This window comes from Neolamprologus brichardi, chromosome 3 (assembly GCF_056152115.1).
Source record: "Neolamprologus brichardi isolate AB-2024 chromosome 3, ASM5615211v1, whole genome shotgun sequence".
NCBI lineage: Eukaryota > Metazoa > Chordata > Actinopteri > Cichliformes > Cichlidae > Neolamprologus > Neolamprologus brichardi.
In genome coordinates, this window is record NC_142106.1 from 27,955,266 (window position 1) to 27,977,744 (window position 22,479).

The 22,479-nt window shown below is 39.3% G+C and overlaps 2 protein-coding genes across 2 annotated transcripts in view; one reads left to right on the forward strand and one right to left on the reverse strand.

The window, feature by feature from the left end:
* LOC148104118 (macrophage mannose receptor 1-like) overlaps positions 1–22,479 on the reverse strand; it is a 126,430-nt gene that overhangs the window by 26,693 nt on the left and 77,258 nt on the right. The gene's annotated exons all lie outside the window — the stretch shown is intronic.
* On the forward strand, positions 12,315–13,638 carry LOC148104120 (uncharacterized). The gene is made up of 5 exons (XM_087830526.1): positions 12,315–12,330; positions 12,435–12,516; positions 12,616–12,678; positions 12,782–12,844; positions 12,956–13,638. Exons 1-5 carry the CDS (start codon positions 12,315–12,317, stop codon positions 13,482–13,484), a joined length of 753 nt encoding a protein of 250 aa, XP_087686652.1. The 3' UTR covers positions 13,485–13,638.

Consider the following 22,479-nt stretch of genomic DNA (forward strand, 5'->3'; position numbering starts at 1 on the left):
CAGAAATGGTCATCACCATCATAATCTCTCTGACATTATTTGATTTTAAATACTGTTTTAAAAATAAATAACATAACATTAAATAGCATTTAAATCCATGTTTTTGGGATGATTTTCCTGTTGTAACACCCAACTGTCTCCAAGTTTTAACCATCTATCTGTGAATTTGAGGTGAAGCTTAAGAATTTGTAGGTAGGCCTCTTTCATTATTCCATCTGATGTATAAGCAATTGCAATGGCAGCAAAACAACCACAGAGCATGATGCTACCACCAACATGCTTAACAGTTGGTACAATTTTCTTAGGTTGGAAAGCATCAACTTTACTCCAAACACAGCTCTTGTCACTGTGGCAAAATAGCTGAATCATTAATCTGATTCAACATCATAGGAATTAAGTGGATGCTCTTTCAGGAGTCAATGCAAGCACCTTAACAGGTTACAATACTAAGAGGAACTAAAAAAGGGCATAAGTTTTACAAGTATTACAATCTACTTTATAGATCTAAATAACTCTTGATGATTATCAGTTGTAATCACCTTGGGTAGGGGTGGCTTTAAAAAAATACATTTCTAATAGATTTTAGTTTGAATAATGTGATCAAAACTGAATCCAATCTGGACCTTGTGAACCAGAATCAAATGAGTTATAGAAATCAATGACGATACCCACCCCTAATCTTGGGGACAAATCATTAGCAGCCCTCGGAAATAAGTTTTCAGTGTTTTTCTTTTGATTTCATGCCTGAATTCCAGACATTGAATCCTCAATGTTTACATGAAAGTTAAAGTCAGCCACTGCTGCTTCTATTAAAACATTTAAAATGCTTGCAGTGAGTTTGATGACAATGCACTAAACCAAATGCAAGTATTTTTGTTTCTCATGTACTTTATGTGACCAAAAAGATGTTTATCCTCACACTGTGAATAGGAAAACAGATCGTATATGGCTACTTTAGTAGACGTTCTTGTAACTTTTAAACAGGCATTGATACAGTGCTTGCTGAAACACCTTGGCCTGGATGTCTCGTTGTTGTCTACCTCAGACCTCTCTCAAAGCTTCTTTTGTTACTAAACTTTTGGGAAAAAGTAGTGGCCTCACAACTGCAATGTTTTTTTTTTTTTTAAACATTTTACAACTACACCACCCCCAACAACATTAGGGTTTTGAATGTGCAAGATTTGATGCTTCTGGAAAAGTAAATAATGCCTTCTTATTCTTTCAGCTGCTCCGTTTGCCACACAGATCAGCTGCCTCCATCTCACTCTATCCAAAGCATCCTCTTCTGTCACACTAACTAACTGCATTCCTTTCTTCACATAGAAGTAGGCTCCTGAGTCTCACTACAACCCCTACACTTAATGCACTACACAGCCACCAGAGGGTGCTGTTATATTAGGCATTTGAATAAGTTACTAATGCAGTGCTTTCAAGAAGATCATTAACCCAGGACATAACTTCAGTCATTGTGCAAACCACCTCTAAGCCACATAAGCCATAAGAAACAGTTCAATGTTGCCAGTAAAATGGATAATATTAAACCAGGACTCAGCTCCCTTAATCTCAGCAACAGACACACTGTCCAAGATTTGATGTTTTCGATATTTGATATTGCCTATAGCAGGCAAATTGTCTGACAGTTCTCATCTCATTGGCCTTTGCTGTCCATTCATCAAGTATCTGTGGACGTTGAGATCAATTTCCTTTTGGGTGAGGGCTTGGCTAAAGTTTGATTTGCAGCATTGTTAGATTTATTTCTAGGCATTTATACCTTCATTGTTATATAGGACAGTAAGGCAGACCGGCAAGGAGAAAGGCAACATCAAACCACTGGGGCAGAATGGTGATATACTGGTCATCTACTCAGCCTGGTGAGCTACTGACACCTGATCTATAGGAATATTATATAGTTGAGATCTGGGCCTTCTACAACCCCCAGGCCACCTGTTGGTTATCCCTGATGGTCCGATAGAGTGAATGGGAAATAAAGATAGAGACATAAATAAGTATACGTCATTCAGTTTTTCCTATTTCAACCAACATATTCTTTGATAAACTCCCAATTAGAGAATGACTTAAGTTTTTTCAGTTTTGTGAAAATTCACAATACAACTTTATTTGAAAACATAGACTTCTAAGTATTTATTTACTGGAGTTAGAGGCAAAGGTGTGCACTTAGATTGTGGAAAGCAGGTTGGTGTATTTAACGTGTATTGTATTTCAGTTCAGAATTTCCATTACGTGAGATGCAGAGAAATATGGGACCAGACATGTGCTAGCAAAGCTGCACAAGTAACAGGGAGTTTTTACTAAGCTTTACACACTCAGGAATAGAGCAGTCAAGACCAGCTTTGTGATTTTCCACAAAAGCCCAAGAAACAGCAACCCATTTTCTGATTTCATCAAAATCTAGTTTATCGAAGAGTGTTTGGTGGACTCTCCTGTGGCATTATGCCCGAAGGGAAAAAAGACGCACTCTCCAAGTGACCTATAACAAGATGGTTTCAGGACCTTGAGGAAAATATCGAGGTTCAGCTGAAAAACCAAGAAAGCAATTTATTTATTTTTTCTCTTTGGCCCTGGATGAAAGCTGTAATGTCCACAACACAGCCCAGTTAGTCTTCAATTTTCCTCTAAATCTTGAATGAGTAAGTAAGAGGGATCCAAATCTCTTTTGGCTGTATCAGCCCTTTAAGTTAGAGCACCATCAAAATTGACCAAAATAAGAAAATAGCATAAAGTTGGAACATTTTCAGAGTTTGCTGTACTATTAACACGGTAAAAACAAACAAACAAACTGTGTGGTAAGCTAAGGTTTATGCTTTTAATGGGGAATAATGGAAATGAATGCTTTTTATGCACTAGATGCAAGCACCTGTGTGGGTTTTATGATAAGAGGGAAACAAAAAAAACACGTCATATGCTGAACCCTTGAGCTTGCGAGGTACTTTATTACCCTAAATATGCAATTCAAACACTGAGGATTTGCCATTGAGTAGTTTGAGACAGGTGATTGCTACCCTCTACAGATTACGTAATATTCATCTTTTTCTTTTGTTTTCACCCCTAATTTTCTATATTTTATGACTAGCACGTTAAAATATAAATGTGTGTTCTCAAATTATGGGATACAGAAGAAGAAAACATTTAAATCTCTTATTGTTTTTTCCTGTTTGACCAGAGGTTGTATAATCATTCCCATTCGTTGTTAAAAGGGTTCAGTCCAAAAATGTAGCTGTTTGAGGTCTATTTTCCTGATGAAAAGTTTAAAGGAAACAAACTTGTCCCCAACCAACTAGCTCCTGTAGTTTGTCAGGGAGTTTTCTTTGGTTGCTTCTTTGTTTTTCACTGTATGCAGCACCAGCAACACGATAACTAAAGCTTTGTTAGGTTAGGTAGCTAACACTGAGGGAAATGACTATGATTTGCTTCCTTAATTTTCTTTAACTTTCAGATAGGCATTGGCTGTAACTGATATTTATTCCATTACAAAGTAGATTTTAATTGTAAAAATATAAAGTAGTAATTTAAATTGTAAAAATAAATAGACAGAAAAAAGAGGGTTTGCAAGAGATCAAGATGTTGACTTTCTTTGACATAATTCAGAACAAGACTCAGGCTGTGACTTAAACAGTGATTGATATTATTTGTATTGTCAGACAGAGTCATTCTGCAGTCGTGGTTAAAAGAAAGTGCACCCTCCCCTCCTCACTTGTAAGGTTTAACATCAGGTCATCTTGTCCAAGAGTTTCAGGTTTCTAGTGTTTTGTTTCCTAGTTTAGGTTTCCTGTTTAGGTCCTTGTTTCAGTTTGGTTTTCTCGTTCTTGGATGGTGAATAATCCAAGAACCTCCAAGAATTATCCAAGAATAATCCTAAACAGCCTTAGTAAATGACTCACCTTCTGTTAACTCCCATCTCCATGCATTTGGGTCCTCCCTCTGCTCCTCATGATCTGCTGCTGCAGATATTGACAAAGAGACTGGACACTAAATGTGGACAAGCAAAGAAAACCTGTACTCTTCTTAGGAAAACTCTATTATGCTTTGTGTAAACCACTGCCAGCAGCTGTTTAGGGGTAAAGGTGGTTGAATATATTTTAAAAATCCTGTACTTTTCTCATTATACTGTAAATATTACATCAGAGCAATATTATAAATTATATAAAGTCTGTCTCGATGGACTCCTGTGCTGCTTAATTCTGAAACTGTGATTCTTACTGTGATTTAAAAAAAATAAAAAATAAATCTATTCCAACATGAACAACAAGAAATATGTAACTGTCCCAGTACTAATAAATGGACTATATATGCAACTCATTGTTATTTTACCTTGGAAGGAAATAAAAGACAAAGAGTAGCCAGACTGAATGCACCATTTGAGCCACAATATGATGATATGTGTGTTTCTGTGAGTTTTTGAGACTTCTACATGATCAGTGTGACTTTTTTTTTTTTTTTTTTACCTCAAAAAATGATATAAATTTCATGGCACATGTTTAATGACTACATTGGAAAAATGTGGCTAATGTAGCAAATGTGATACAAATTAAAACTCAGATGCAGATTAAAATTTGATGTGTTTTTTATATATTTTGTCTGAATGTTCAACATACACTCCATAATCAAAAAGGTTTTCTGGCAGTTATTTCATGGTTCAGGTTTTAAAGGGTAAAACATTCACAGATATTCCCCCTTTCCCCCCCCATAAATTTAAATCATCCACATCACAATTTTAATCTCTTTTTTATACGACTCATCCTCAATAGCAGAAAATAGCAGGGTGGGCTCTGCCATGCACTCATCAGAATATTCATGCCCCCAAAAGCTGCCTTTTAATGTAATCACATTAAATTGACTTGATTTGTACACTTTTAGATTGTACAAAACACGTTTTCCTTAATGTTCCTGATTATTTGAATAACTAAACCTTTGGTTTCATGCTTCAGTTGCATTTCTCTCTAAATGATTGTGTCAAGTTAATGAGGGCAAAGAATCCTGTTTTGAGTGTTTCTGATAATAACAGTAAAGATAACGAGACATGGTCTTGAATAAAGAGTTTTACAACATACTTTACTACTATAAATATGCAACTCACAGCAGTTAGTAGTTTTCTCCTGGGCACAACTCATCAGCATAGACTGTCTGTCAGGTAAGATTAGATATTTTTTTCATTTCACCCCCAAAGTCTTGTTATATATGATCTAACTGATACTAATAGTTTTGTAGTATTGTATTCTTTCTAAAAAGGGGTTGGTTCAGTGTTTATTTTCTTATATGTTTATTTTTTAAAAACATGTTCAAAGTTTATGTATTTAAAGAAAAGCTTAAAGGGAAGCAAACCTGTCTCCACTTCACAACCATCGTGTAAAACTTTGTTGTTCTCTATGTATTTAATATTTGTTTCTGAGGTGATCAGCACTTTAGGACTGCTCTACTCTAACTGATTATTTTTTAAATATGAACAAATGTGGGTTTCTAGGAAATTCTATTAAATCTTCATTTCTTGGCAAAAAATCTAAACATTTAGACTGAAAACATACAAATTGCATAGTTAAATCTGGTCTTGAGCTTTGGTTGAATTTTTATTTTCTGACAACTTTCAACTTTTACTCTCTGTATTTTAAGGCAAATATCTGTACTTTGTATCACTTACATTTTCAAAACAGTCTTGTTACTGACTATGTTCCATGAAAATACTACAGTAGTTAATTTGCAATACTGTGGTGAAGTGTTGGACTGTTGCAGAGCATTTTATTTTAAGCTGATGAGGACGACTGTGATGCTTCACAGTATCACATCTTGAGAAATTGGAGTCTAAACTTATTTCTGAGCGATTCTTTTCCTTATGCTCCACACATTTTTCAGTTTTTTTTCAGTCGAGTAAAAGTCACACAGCTACAACATAGGTTATAACCTTTAAAGCAAATCTCTTTTTTTCTGCTTGTGTTCTACATAAAACACATGAATTCATAAAAAAATTGAATTTGGCTTGAAATAAAGCTGTGTTTGCCTGTATATTCATTCGATTTTATTATACTTCAACGTTCGGTTACCTTTTCACAAAAATAGGCCATAGAAAAGTCTTGCAAAGAGCTACTGCACAGTTCTGATTTAAAAAACATATATTACTTATCACATTGTAAACAGTGTCTTCTTTGAAACAAATAAGGTCAGAACAGCAAAATATTCAATTGAAAATATGTTGTTTTTCTCTCTCCTCCAGCAGGTTCACAAAGCTGGTTAAGACCACCACATCATGGAGAACATCACACATGTGATGAGCAAATCGCCTTATGGCCCCAAAATGGAATTCAGCACAAAAAACTGGGGTGTTGTGGTAAACACCAACTTGGCTGGAGGAATTCTCCTGTCCACCTCTCTGCTGGGCCTGGCTACCTATATTGGTGCCTTCTGGGACCAAAGAGGTGCACTCAGTCTTTTTAAGAGAAGCTTCATCACGTCCTTCTCGTGTGACCATGGGAACCTCAAAGGTGCTCAGAACACCCATGTCTCTCTTTTTGTTCTGATTTTCATCGATGTTCTAAATGTCATCGGAGCAATGACCTTAGGAAGTCACCTGGTTGCAGCTACCTGTCCTGGAAACACATGTTTGTACACCGAAAACCTGTGGATGTTTTCAAGACGGTATTTAGTCATGATACATCTCCTGACTGCCCTCATTTCAATCCTTTACCTCTGCCACCCACACCTGGGTTCCAAACTACGTTGTGTTTTCTCTGTGGTGTCTTTATTGATTTGTGTTTTATACTATAGTTCTGTGCTCTACACCATTGAAGTACTATACATGCAAGAAGTTCTCACCTGTGGACTGGCTTTGGCCATAACTGCAAAATCTAAACTCACAGGGAGGAAAAAAGACAAGCTACGAATTGTAACTGTTGCGTTGTTCACCTTCTTAGTTGTCTACTTTCCGGTTTTTGTTCTTGATTACCTGATCTATAGTCGGACCATCTCTGGGCTGCCAAGAGAAGACTATTTTGTAATTTATGTAAATGTGTATTATTTCACAAACTTTCAAGTCTTTCTCGATGGACTCTTGTGTTATTCAATTTTGAAGATGTCTGCAGCAGAAGAAGAAGAACAACCACAACAATGGGAGCTACAAGAACAAGGGCTGCAGCAACCGCCACAACAATCACAGCAACAATTACCACAACCACGACAACCATGGCAGCAACAACCACCACTACAACAATCGCAGCAACAATCACCGCAACCACCACGACCATGGCAGCAACAACCACCACTACAACAATCGCAGCAACAATCACCGCAACCACCACAACCATGGCAGCAACAACCACCACCACAGCAATGGCAGCAGCAGCAACAACAGGGCTTAATTTATCCAAGGGTTCATGTTAATACAAATGCAATTACTGCATATAACAGGCAAAACTGGAATTAAGTCTCTGTGCTATGAAGTTTGACTCGATCATGACTCAGCTATATGTAGTATTTGTTTCTCAGCTCTCTGCAACTGTGGACACTAAAATCACTTAAAAAATGACTAGATGGGTGAGGGCCTAGTTAAAGGTTGATAGCACTATTATTCAGATGGCTGTACTTTATGTTCTATTAATTTAAATTAAAATTGGATGAATGGCATTTTAAATCAGAGATTAAGATGATTATTGTACCTCTACTGTGATTTTAAAGCCAATGTATAACACAGAAGAATAAGTACACACAGAATGCACTATAAATGTGATTATGTGACAAATTACAGCAACTACACAAACACTATAATAAAAAATATCCTTTTAATTGAAGTTGTTTCTTTTTTTTAACACTGTTATGCCTGGTGGTGACAGATCAACTTCTCAAAAAAACAAACAAACAACAAAAGTAAACCCCCACCACACATAACAACAGCTTATAGCCATACAACAATGTGGGGGAGAAAGGGACCGTTAGGTTGTGCCAAAGAGACAAAACCGTAGCTGAGCTATGCTCTAAGAGGGAAACAGCAAAGAAAGAAGATCCTAATCCTCATCTCACAAAATAAGCTCAAAACTGTTGGGTCTAAAGTCAGACCCCGCTGATCCCAGAACTTATTCCCATGAAAGAAAAACAAGGCAACAGCGATCGATCTTTTTTACTTGCAAGGGAGGCCTTGTCGGTATCTTAGCTCATCACAAAATGACCTCAATGACGGCCCCCTCTCGCTCCCTTTTATTGACAACGTTCACACAATAAACAATAGTTTACAACACGTTCCTTCCCCCCGTAACCCCCCTTGGTTACAAAAGACAAGGCACTGTGTGTGTGTGTGTGTGTGTGCGTGTGTGTGTGTGTGTGTGTGTGTGTGTGTGTGTGTGTGTGTGTGTGTGTGTGTGTGGCATGCTGCTGATCAAAGGGTCATATAACATAAAAGCACAGGAACATCCTTGGTCATAAAGAGGGTTGTCTCCCCCACACACTAGATAACACAGTGAAGCCATACAAAGGGGAGGAAGTTTACCAACATCAAACAGACCTTCACAGAGGGTGTTCCTGTGATCAGAAACACTACCCCCCCCCCCCCCCCCCCCTCCCAGAATCTTAAAGATCTGGGGAGGACAGAAATAATTCTTTAAAACTATGTACAAATGGCAAACATAAAAATGACAACATTTAACAATTCACCTTAACAAAAACATTACATGGGTGGCACCAACCTACTTACCTAGTGTGTTTTTTAACAGAAAACATGTGTGAACATGTACAGGTTCCCCCAGAGTTACCCAGCCCTCTTACTACCACCACAAACCTCTCACAAAAAAAATTGAATGCTGCAGGGCAGCTCAACACATGTGCCAAACGATCCTTAGCGAGGAGGACAAGAAAGCCACCTCTAACCACAGGCGAGTTTCCTTTTATGAGCCTCTCCTTATTCCTGGTTGGTCCATTCAAAGCCTCCGTCCTCCAGTTAGCTTTAGATTCACAAATAGGCAACAGGCTGCAGTCTTCGTACCCAGGGAAATGGCAAGCAAAATGAGAGGGAAGAAAACAGACAGCCTGGAGACACATTACAAACACATTTTCTCTTTTTTGTAACACATTATCCAAATCTCCACAACAGATTTTAATGTGTAAAAACTAATACAAGTTGTGAATCTGTGCACTTAAGTTACATATTACAAACACAGTTTCAAAACATATAAGCTTCAGTTGTGAATGGTACAGTAAGCCATGTTTACAATGAAAGTTAACTTTTTTTGAAAAGTCTTCCTGAATCCATGAAATGATTTCCATGATAGACTTTTTCCTGTTTTGAATCCAGTGCCGCCTGAGGGCCCAAAGATCCTACGCATCCAATACTGGGTTTTAGCCTTGTCCATTGCGCACAGAGATTTCTCTGAATCTTTTCCAATCCAATCCTAATAACACACACACACACACACACACACACACACACACACACACACACACACACAAACTTTCAGGTTGAAAACGAAAGACCAAAATATGTTTTAAGTTGTACTTTTTACCTCATTCCACGGTTCCTACGGCAGAGAAAGGTTGACCCCTTGTTATTATGTTCGGTCTCTAGAATATGGAGCAGCTGGTCAGCAGACCAGTGACATTGAAGCAACATACTGCATAAAGCGCATTGATGCCCTTTGTGATCTGGACAGGTGTTCAACCCATTAAGGGATTTAAAAACATACAATAATATCTTGAAATCAATCCTAAAACACATAGGAAGCCAAGGTATGTCTTCAGTTTTGTTCTTAATAAAAATAAAAGTTTTAAAAAATTACTATCCAGGTTTTGATGTTACTAAAACATTCTAATAAAACTTTTAATGTTTTATAAAATGTTTAGTATAAATGATAAACATCATTATATTTTCTGTTACTGGAGGGGGGTTGCTTCACATGGAATTATATCTATGAAAACACCTCAGTCTATGCACTAAAGATGTCCTATAATCGTTTTCATGACTTTTTTCTTAACAGCAAAAATCCTTTTTATTTTGAATTATGTGGCATGTTTTGACAAAAACATACTGTGAATACTTTAGCAGCAGTCTGTTTCACACGCTGTAAATAAATGGTTTATAATCAATAGAAGAACACACCCCAATAAGACATGTGCTTTTTGTCACTTTTTATGGAATCAAACTCAAAGTAAGGTCAGTACTTCCACTCTTTAAACGCTGCACGCTCATACTCTCTCCCGTACTGGATATATTATCCATTGTTGATCTGCACACAGCTGTTGTCAAGAACGCCGCACTTGGTTACGTCACTGTTATGAGACATTCTTGCAAAAAAATCACGGTTTTAGTAACGCAGTAATGCAGCGTTCCTACAGGAAAGTAACGGTAATCTAATTACCGTTTTTGCGATAGTAATCCCTTACTTTACTCGTTACTTTAAAAAAGTAATCAGATCTCTGGTGCTTGACTAATTGTTTTTACGACATAATTACATCCATATATATGCAGCTCAGAGTGGCAGTGTTTGTCAGTTGGTGATTTTTACCCCAGAGACAGGAGATCACTTCGTAAATAAGGTAAGATTAAATTGTGTCTTTTTACTCTCAAATTCTCATGTTGTATATGTAAAAATTAAAAGACTAAATGATTTTTACATGATTTTTACATGTTCTCTGATTCTCTGACAGAACAAAATGTTTTAAATGTTTTTTTTGTTGTTGTTGTTTTTCCTGTTTGTTGAGCAGAGGGTATATATTACTTCCTGTTGATTATTGTAGAAAAGTGTAAATTCCAGCCTTTAATTTTCAAATGTCTGCCTTCACAATGAGAGCTTAAGAGAAACAAGAAAGACTTCAGTCAGTTAGCACATTCTAAGCCCCTGTGCCCTTTATGTGAACAGGCAGCAACATGTTTCTCATTACACTATAAATTTTACAACAAGTTATGGTGTCAGAGGGGTAGTTTTAGATTGGGTCCAGAGTTATTTAAGTGACAGAAAGCAGTTTGTGAAAATAAATGGTGGTTGTTCCTTATGTATGGACATTGCTTGTGGTGTACCCCAAGGGTCAGTTTTGGGTCCAAAATTCTTCAACTTGTATATTAACGACATCTGTAAAGTGTCCAAAGTATTAAAAATGGTTCTCTTTGCTGACGATACAAACATTTTTTGCTCTGGTGATGATCTGCAAAATTTATTGGAGGATATGACTAATGAAATAAGTAAAGTGAAGTTCTGGCTTGATAAAAATAAATTATCATTAAATTTGAATAAATCTAAACGTATGTTATTTGGAAATAGTAGTTTAAATACAAATGCAAAGATTCAAATAAATGGTGTTGATATTGAAAGAGTCAGTGAAAATAAATTTCTGGGGGTAATAATAGATGAAAAACTTAACTGGAGAGCTCACGTAAGATATATTCATTCCAAAGTATCACGTAGCATTGCAGTACTAAACAAGGCAAAACAGGTATTCGACAGAACATCACTTCATATTAGTAGTAGTAATACAATTGCACTTTTTTTGCCCCCCCCCCCCCCCCCCCCCCCCCACACCCCACCCCACACCCCCACCCCACACCTCCCACCCCTTCTCACCTAGACAAATGGTAGTAAGGTTGTTGGGCAGGAAACAGGACCTCCAGAGCAGATGTCTTTTGTCTCTTCGAGAACTCTGGGAAGTAGCAAGGGAGTGTTAACCTTAAGGTGTGAAACAGTTGTGTACTCAGGGTAGACTAATTTTATAAATCTGACAATATCTCAGCTTGGTGCGATGCATGCAATTTATTTTAAAAACGGCACAAGTGGGAATTTCTTCTAAATGGGTAATGACGGCATGTTCACAAGCGTTTTATTTAATCAATCCCCCTAGTTTTAATTTAACTAGTTTTTCACACATATACTGGGTTTCTTTCCAGGGTTGATGCCATCATTTTATTTAAAAATCGGGATTTCGCAATGTTGAACTAAGGCAAAGCCGCCTATTGGTGGGAAACAGGACCTCCAGAGCAGATGTCTTTTGTCTCTTCGAGAACTCTGGGAAGTAGCAAGGGAGTGTGAACCTTAAGGTGTGAAACAGTTGTGTACTGAGGCTAGACTAATTTTATAAAGGTAGGGGGGGTGTAGTAAGGTTGTTGGGCAGGAAACAGGACCTCCAGAGCATGTGTCTTTTGTCTCTTCGAGAACTCTGGGAAGTAGCAAGGGAGTGTGAACCTTAAGGTGTGAAACAGTTGTGTACTGGCATTGTTCCTGGAGAAGGTATTTAAGTGAGACCTATGCTAGGCTCAGGGTGAACTCTGCATTCGTCGCGACAACAACAACACCACATTCTTTGAGATCATCAAAACTATCATCGTTCTTTATAACATGGACATCTTAAACGGTAAGTAAAACAAAACCTATTATTGTATTTTTTAAAAGTGTTATGTTAACATATTATAGGATATTCAAACTATCTTTTTCCTAAAACAAAAGCTTGATTTTTAGGAGTTCGGGAGAACGGCACAGCACCCTTTTCTTTAGAAACGGGGGCTTTCACAGATGGATCAACGTCTCTAACAGGCACAAGGTGTGTACAGAATTACGCGATTTTTAATCGTATGTATGTTTTAAGCTTGCGATTCTTTTAAATTATATAATGACAGAGTTTTTCTTTGATTTGTTCCAGGGTTAACAAACTGAGCAGGAAAACATTCAGACACCGTGACCACAGAGCCCATCCTTACAAAAGGTATGTATACAACGGGGGTGTATAATTGTGTATTTTAAAAAAAAACAGCAAATGGGTTTAAACAATTCCAAATGTTCTAAAACCGTCCGTTTTACACATACAGACCCACGCCAGAGAACCTTATGTGCGGAGAACCAGGGCCGTCAGGAATACCACACACTACAAGGTAAGCATAGGTATATATAAATTAGATAAAAAGAGATAGAGAGGGAGACACGCTTATTCTGTTTGAAATGGGTACATGTATAAATGTTTTAACACATATCTATCTTCACAGACTGCAGCACAGTACCCCTCCTCATAATGATCAGGACACCGTACTCCAGACGTTTTTGGAATGTTTAAACAGTATCGACCTCCCAGAACAACAAAAACCTGGAGCTTTGTGCAACAGTGGAGAGTCAGAAGCGATCTTCATCAGCGGTCCTGCAACACCCCCGAGTGAGTGCTTGCCTCGTGATTTCTCTGATGTTTTTGAATACAGTATATCAGATTTCGATCTTGTTCATATACCCACCCCACCAGAATGTGTCAGAAATAGCATTGATTCACACGTAGATTTTGTAGATGACGGTATAACAGACTCTCAAATATCAGCGGCATATGATGCTTACATGAAGGTTTCAGACGCTCAACCTGTTGAACAGAGTCATATAGCTGCATTAGTTGATAAATTATGTTTGATTGAAGCTAGACTCAATCAATACCACCAAGAAGCACAGATACAAAACCAACAGTTTATCAAATTCATAAAAAAAGTGTGTAGTACATTAGACATCATCTGCAGCAAAATTTCAAGACCCTGACTTTTAAAATCCAGACCATGGACCCTCCAAATAAATTATTTAAGCATAATAACGGAACCTCCACTCCTGTTAGATGTTTTGACTTAGAGACTTTTATGCAGTGGGTTGAAGAAACAGATAACAAATTAGACGATATTATAGCTAGACTTAATAGTGTGCCTGCATCAGCCTCATCTGATACACATCCTCGTCAGACTGTTCCTATGCCTGCTATTGATGATGAGGCTATTGTTGTTGTTAATAATAGTGATAGTACATCAGGTGTTGCTCGGACCAATGTTGTTACTGATGCTAACCGTATTGCTGCTGCTGCTGATGCTGTTATTGAGTCTGTTACCGCTTCTACTAGTACCACAGACACACATGCGTGTCCGGGCGCCGCTGCAACACCACATACACCCTCAGTCATTGTAAATTTCTCACAAAGTGATACTATTGTGATTGAGCCCGTTGTGCAATCTGGATCTGGCAGGCGCTCCCAGCCACACATTAGAGAGATACCTAATTTTAATGCTCGCGAATTGCGTGAGCGCCTTGATTTTAGGGGTATAAGTCTTGATCATCCAGAACAAGTACCTGAGCGAGTGCGCGAGTGCTTAGCCAATGTGGTAGACCGAGCTGTGGCTGGATCTCAACAGGGCAGTGTTCTAAACGTGGTCCTGCGTGGCCCCTCGCTGGCTTCAGATGTTCAGGCTGTTTTAAACGCTGATGATCGGTATGATCCAGAGCTGTTTCTCGATCGAATTGCACAAGTTATGCAGAGTAATGATGAATCTATCGGTGATGATGAATTAGAGTTTATTGTCACGGTAGCTCAGAACAGTAGTGGTGGGGCTCGCTTAAGACTGGCACAAATCCCTTATGATGAGATTCTCTCAAAGAAAGGCAGACATTTATACACACCAAACAACACACACAACAATTTGTGCTTCTCCCTATGTATAGCACATTCATTAAACTCATCAGCCTCTGAGCTAGAAAAACTCGCTACAGCTAAACGGATGCATGCTGTAGTAGGTCTATGCGACACACAGCAAGTATCATTCACCGACGTCAGTAAATTTGAAAAGCGCTTCAACATTAAGATTGTAATCTATTACCACACAGAAGGGCGTAAACGTCTGGAATGTTTTTTCACACATGAAGAGCCAAACACAAACACGTTGATGATGTATCTCCATAATCAACATTACCACATGATTTTAAACCCAACCGCTTTTCTTGGTGCATCCTATGTGTGTAATTTCTGTTACAGTACATATAATACAGCATTACACCATAGCTGTAAACATAGATGTAACACATGTTATACACTCTGTCAACACCACAGGGGTCCCACAGTGAAATGCAGCGACTGTAACCGCATCTGCAAATCACAACACTGTTACCAGCAACACAAATTACCTGAATTAAAACATAACATGATCCCCTGTGATAATATGAAACATTGCATGCACTGTGGCACCACATATAGAGAATCCAAGAAATCGCCACACAGATGTGCCCAGCCTAGATGCGAGCACTGCCGCGAGCCTAAATTACCCGGAGACTCCGACCATCAGTGTTTCATACAGCCTGTTGAAAAACAGAAGCCTAGCGATAAATACATTTTATATGATTTCGAGACTAGGTACCACAACGGTAAACACGAGGCTAACTTTGTGTGTGCGTCTGATCTGAAGGGCAATAAGTTCACATTTAACACATTAAAGTGTGTGGAGGCGTTTGTGCAACATTACAGACGCCCAAGGTTTCGTGGGTACACTTTCATAGCACATAATGCATCTGGCTTTGACAACTACATACTCCTCGAGTACTTTGTCAGACAGTGCATAACACCTAGTGTCATAATGAGCGGCAGCCGTGTGATTTTAATGTATGACAGGGACTATGACCAGCGATGGATTGATTCGTTCAGCTTTTTGCCCATGGGCCTTGCCAAAATACCCTCTGCTTTAGGTTTTCAAGACCTGCAGAAGGGCCATTTCCCACACAGGTTTAATACGAAGGATAATGAGCATTATGTGGGCCCGTACCCAGACCCCTCCTTCTACGGCTATGAGCACATGTCTGAAAGCAATAAGGTGCGATTCATGGAATGGTACCAGGTTGCCTCACAGAATCCCTTTGATTTTCAGGCTGAACTCAGGCGTTACTGTGTTAATGATGTTGATGTCCTGCGTAAAGCATGCAGCATTTATCGTGACACGTTACTGGGTTGTACACAAGTTGATCCATTCATGTATACCACCTTGGCTGCATTTAGTATGGGTGTGTATAAAACACTGTTTCTGCCTAGAGACACGCTCGCTCTCACGTATGACGGGGCATACGTTGAGCAGAATAAGACGTTTTCTAACGTCTCTATCGAATGGCTTCAATACGTGTCCCACACCACCAACAAAGTGGTAAAACATGCTCTCAGAGGAGGCGAACAGAGGGTTGGGCCGTATTTTGTGGACGGTTTTGACCCCACAAGTAATACAGCTTATGAATTTGCGGGATGTTTTCACCACGGATGTGTCAAATGTTACCCCGAGAGTGAAGTTAATCCTGTCAGCAAAGCATCCTATGGACTGCTGCATCGTATGTTTTGTGACAAAGTTGATTCACTGAGATCACAACACAGTGTGAGCGTAATAGTGATGTGGGAATGTGAATGGGCTGCCTTGAAGCAGACAGACCCTGCAGTTGTGGCTTTCATGCACACATACAGAAAGCCAGAACGCATGAATCCCCGAGACGCCCTTTTTGGAGGTCGCACAAATGCTATAAAGCTGTACCACAAGGCTGGTTGTGATGAAAAAATATTTTACTACGACTTCACCAGTCTCTATCCCACAGTACAGTCTAAAAAAGACTATCCTGTAGGACACCCTCAAGTCATTTACACCAACTTTGACAAGCTAGAAAATTATTTCGGCTTTGTTAAATGCACAGTGCTCCCCCCTAAGGGTCTTTTTCACCCCGTCCTTCCCTACAGGTGCCACGGAAAACTGATGTTTCCACTCTGCAGCATGTGTGCTGAAGACCAAAACCAGCATACTGCATGTGGGCACAGGGACAGTGAGCGGGTCTTGAAAGGCACTTGGGTCTCATTTGAGCTTGAAAAAGCTGTTGAGAAGGGATACAAGGTTCTTGCTATTGATGAGGTGTGGCATTTCCCCAATAAGACCGACACATTGTTTAAAGATTATGTGAAAGCCTTCCTAAAACTCAAACAGGAGGCCTCGGGGTATCCTGAACACGTCAAGACACCTGACGAACAGAAGAAGTACATAGACGAGTATTATGAGAAGGAGGGAATAATGCTAGACCCATCCAAGATTTGTGTAAATAAAGCTGTTCGTAACTGTAACAAGCTGTTGCTAAACTCGTTATGGGGTCGTTTCAGCATGAGGTCAAATATGGCATCATCAGAGCTCATTACAGACCCTTCCAGATTTAGCCAGCTAATGTTTAGCGACCAGTACGACGTGCGTCAGTTTTGTTTCATCTCTGACGACGTCGCAATGGTGCAGTGGCGGCATGCTGATGGTAGAGCTTCCCGTGTGAAGGACGTTAATGTCTTTGTCGGGGCCATGACCACTGCACACGCCAGACTCATGCTGTATGATTTGCTAGACAACTTGCAGCAGCGCGTGCTGTATTGTGACACGGACAGTGTCATTTTCACGGCACGCCCTGGCGAGTGGATGCCTCCTCTAGGTCCGTTTCTGGGGGATCTCACAGGCGAATTAGACTGTGGAGAGGGTGGTGTGGAGGATTACATAGTGGAATTTGTTTCCGGTGGGCCAAAATGCTACGCGTATCACACATCGCTGGGCAAGACCCAGGTTAAATGTAAAGGCGTGACACTGAACGCACTAAACTCAAAAGTTGTCACCCACGAATCCTTGAAAGGTTTAGTCCACAAGTTTGTAACCAATCAGACATCAGACGCACACCTAGTTGCCGTGTCTGATAGCATCAGACGCGATAAAAAGAAACTTCATTTGAAGAATAAAACCATTGTGAAAAAAGTTAAAGTTGTTTACAATAAGCGCCGTGTGCTCCCAGACTATACAACCGTACCTTATGGATTTTAAATTAGAACAGGGGTTTGACGCGCGGTTGCAGCACCCGTTCAGTATGGTGGTCAGCGGTCCCAGTAACTGCGGCAAGACTTTTTTTGTTAAAAGCATAATTGAAAATTCTTCCAGGATTATATCATGCAGCATTGACAATATTGTATATATATACTCATGCTGGCACCCATTATATGACCAGCTTCTTAAGATAAGAGACATAAACTTTGTTAACGGTATACCCGAATCTCTTGCTGATGACACCCTTCTTCCTGCAGAAAAGAACAATTTGTTAATTATAGACGATGTAATGAACGATGCAGCTAACAATTTAGAAGTACAAAATGTGTTCACAAAGTATGTGCATCATAGGAATTTGAGTTGTATATATCTGGTTCAGAATTTGTTTATTCAAGGAAAATCCAGTAGAACCATTTCCTTGAACACTAACTACCTAATATTGTTTAAAAATCCGAGAGATAAATATCAGGTTATGCTTTTAGGTAGGCAAATGTTTCTGGGTAATACTAAATATTTTATAGAAGCATTTAATGATGCCACATCCACAACATACGGGTATCTTTTAATAGACTATAAAGCTAAGACCCCGGACTATTTAAGACTCAGAACAAATTTACTATCAGAGCGTCCGGTTGTTTACATTCCAAAACAAAAATCAGCAAAGAGGTGAAAGGATGTCATCACGCATGCGGAGGAATCTGTCTCTGTTGGAGATGATATACAGGGCTCCTCCTACTCTACGCAGAGTTATTATTAGTAATTCAAACTTAGATTTTATCAATGCGCTGTGTGAGATAGCCTTTAATGTATTGCATGGTAACATTCCACTGACCAATCAGCAGTACAGACAGCTGAAAAAGAAAAAATCAATAATCAGACTGATTGCAGACAAAAAAATAAAAACTTTGAAAAAGAGAAAGACAATCAACCAATCTGGAGGGTTTTTACTACCGCTATTAGGGGCTGCAATCCCTTTCATAACCAGTCTGATAGCAAACAGGTGAAAATGGAACATGTGCAAAAGATGTTTTTGGTACCCCAACACCAGTTGGACTTAATAAAGCAACAGCAGCAGCAGCAGCAGCAGCAAACAGGCAGCATCAGACAACAGTCTCAGAACGAGTTGGACAAGGAGATGTTACAAGTGTTACAAGATTCTGACATAGATGTGTATGAGAAGGCTAAAAAATACAGCGATATTCTCCAAAGATACCTTACCCTTGTGAGACAAGGTGCCCGTGAAAAGAATGTATTGTCTTTATCATTACCTGAACAATTTAACAGGGATGTGCAACCCCAGTCGGCGGACACATCGCCTGTTCATGGTGATGCAGGGGTGAGGGATCTTGTTGCGGAGAATGTTTTAACACACATACCTAAAAGGAGTAGGAGGAATGCAGAACTTATTCTATCAGCGGTGAGCCGTTCGCCACACTTGATCTCTTACAACGACAAAGGCGAAATTGTTGTTGATAAACACACCATCCCTGGTTCACACATTTATGATCTAATTAAAGGCGTCACAACCACACACACACCCTCTGAGGGTTTGAGACCTATCGGCTGGACAGAGTTTTTAAAAGCTGTCTCAGATTTAAACGTACCGTTATCAGCCATATCTAACACAGGCATACGTAAGACCATCGCCATGTATAAAACCGATCACACACTGTCTGAAGACCCTGGTTTTTTAAAACACACACCAAAAAAGATCACCCCTGGCGGACCGCTGCGACATAGTACACTAAAAAAAATAAAGAATAAAAAAAACAAATTAAAGGGGGGTCCTGTAGAGTGGTTGGATTTTTGAATTCAGGTTTTTTCTTATTGCACCTGAAATTGTTTTTCTGCTAAAAATATTTGCTGTTTGGTGTTTTTCTACTGTAATGTTTTTTTTTCACTTATTGCTGCTAAATTGTTTTTGTTTTGTTTTGTTTTATTTTATTGCTGTTAAATATATTATGTCTTTATTACTGTTAAATATATGTTTTTCTTTTATTACTGGTTAATGTTTGATTTCTTTTATTTATGTTTAAACAATGTATGTTGTGAATCTATATATTTATATACGAGATTTGATAATAAATACCATTGACTCGATTATCATGCTCTCATGTTGTTTTTATTATTCTCATTAGTACATGTCAGTATCCGCATTGCACACACACGTAATCACTGCATACAGCAACAGGTTGTATGTTGTTGACAAATCGACACACCATAGCATCATTACAAATTAAATCAGACCCATACATGTTAAGCAGACGCTCATAGGATACACCATTTTGCACATGATATAAAAAAAATACACAATGTTGACCGCATGTGATGGAGAAGTCGTTCTGCACTTGTTTTCCTGAATATAAAACAGTGGAACAGTTTTTTAGAAGAAACATCTTTATTGCTGGGGGAAAACTGTCTAACGAGTGACCAAAACTATCAAAAAAATAACCGCGTCTGTCTCTCGAAATATAAACAGCAAGCCAATGTTCCCCGGGCATCGTAGAAGGGTGGGTGTTTACAATACCCATAGCAGGGAGTCTTTGAAGGCGTTCAGTGGTTAGCTGATCATAGGCTAACACGCCTAGGAAATGTGTGTTTTTATTGATAATGCTGCCGATCACGGCTGATAGTTCTATAGTGTTCATGACCGTTTTTGTCTCAATAGTAGTCCAAGAGCACCTGTCTCATGTTAGATATTTCAATGACCGAATCAAACACCGAATAACACAAGAGGTTCACTGTACGGGGTAGTGGATTTCTGAAACGGGTTTCCAATCTCACGTTCCCAGTTTTAATTAACGACACATTCCCTGAATGTCCTTCGTCAGCTTCCAGATTGAAACAGAATAAAGTGTAGCCGTTACCAAAGTCAGCACGCGTAATAGCTAAGGATCTGTCCTTTAAATGTCTTCCTGTGGTTTGTATCAGCTGGTAAAATTCTCTGGTATAGTGTTTTCTCTGGAAATTTGGCTGGAATGGTTTAGCAGGATAAGCCTGACTATCAGCATATAAAGACATAAATTCTATATCGCAGTTTTCAAAATGAAATGGATTACGCTGGTATGAGCCAGTGTATGCTTCATTGTCTATAAATGCAATGATCACAAATTTAGGTATCCTACCCATAAATAAATTGTCATTTGTTGATATTCTAGCCCCTGCAGGTATGGAGAAGGTCTTTAAAGACACTCTGTCTACCGTGTATTTTGCGTTTGCATGGTGCAGTGCCTTGCTGTGTGCAAGTCTGACGGTCGGTGATACACTAACTTTCTTGACAAAGAGACTGGCTGAGACAATTTTAACTCTGTATGCATTGGCATCCGCTGTCATGAGAGCAAATTCGTCTTTAGAGCGCACAAATTTCAGTGACAGGTCGATTCCATTAAGTAACAGTTTTTCTTGAAAAAACAGGTCTGCATGTACTGGTGCAATCAATTCAACAATACTGCTATTTGCTGTGTAGCCGCCTCTGGTCACCAGGCCCTGGTTCTCTCCTTCTATAGATGTGTCATTCATGTGTGATGATGTATCCTTACAGAATAACCCGGTGCTGAACTGTGTGTCTAAAGTGTCCTTATTATAATTGATAAGACATTCTATCACACCTCTGTATGGATATGTATTGGATGATTGACTAATGAGCCGGTCTCCCAAATTAACATCAACTTGACTAAATATGCTGCATCCAGGATAATTAATAAATCCTACATTAGCGTCCCTAGCCAGGTTTGAGCCATCAGCGTTTGTGATTCTCACACGTGTGTAGATATATGAGTCATTTAGATCCAGGTAATCTTCACCGGACGATGAGATGTAAAACTCGATCGGCCCTCCATCAGTGATTGCAGATACAGGTGGGATTTCGATAAATGTACTTTTCTCAATGCTAGTCTGTGTGTAGGGAACAGTAAACAGGTCCAGCTCTGTTTTTACACATTCTCCAGAATGACTGTGTAACAGTGCCATTTAGAATATGTCAAACGCTGCAGTTTTTGAACGACTGGTTCTGGGTCTTTTCACTCTGCGTGGCGGTGTCCGTTTGCTAGCTCTCCTGCTAGGTTTTGTGGTTTTACGCTTTTTAGACAACGGCTGCCCTGGGGGTGGGGTCTTAGATGGTCTGGGCGTATACACATACAATCCGCTACCGTCCTGCTTAGTGGTTGAGGGTCTGGTTATGTTGGTTATGACATCAGACACTATGCCCGATGCGGCTGTTTTTAGGTGTGGTTTGACTATGCTAACTCCTTTTTTAAACAGTGGTACAGCAAATCTAAACAAGCTGCGGAACAACCCACCCAGCCCTGACCCATATTGCGTACTGGTCCCAACATACCCTCCGAGCTCTCCACCAGCCTGTGATAAGTAGTATTTTACATATTTTGAGTCATCAGTGTTGTAGACGGCCATCCTTTTTTTTTTTTTCAAAAATGGTGGGTTATCGGTCGGAAGTGTAACTTGACAAACACCTTGCCGTATAAAAAGGGTATGTGTTGATTTCGATCGTCTTTCAAATCAATTTCTATGTCGTCGATCAGTGTCTTTGACACAGGTGTGTAGTGTGGGCTGTCAAATTGTAGAATAGGCAGGCGGCGGTCATCGTCCGTGATATTTATAGCTCTTAATAGCCTCGCGTGGGCGTCACCCACAAGCTGGTAATCAACGATATCTGCATAAATAAAGATGTTATATTTTCCCCCGTATATGTCTGCGGGGTGCGGGGCATATGTGTTTTTATAATGAAGTACAAACGGCTCTCCTGTTTCGAATCCTAGGATTTCCGCCAGTCTCCCTCTAAATGTGAGAATAGTGCCCCTAGGTCCCATAACACAGGCATGGTTAGTAACTGTGTTGTATTGCATTTTAAGGTCTCCAGTGGTTTGGTACTGCTGACATTTAAAATTAAA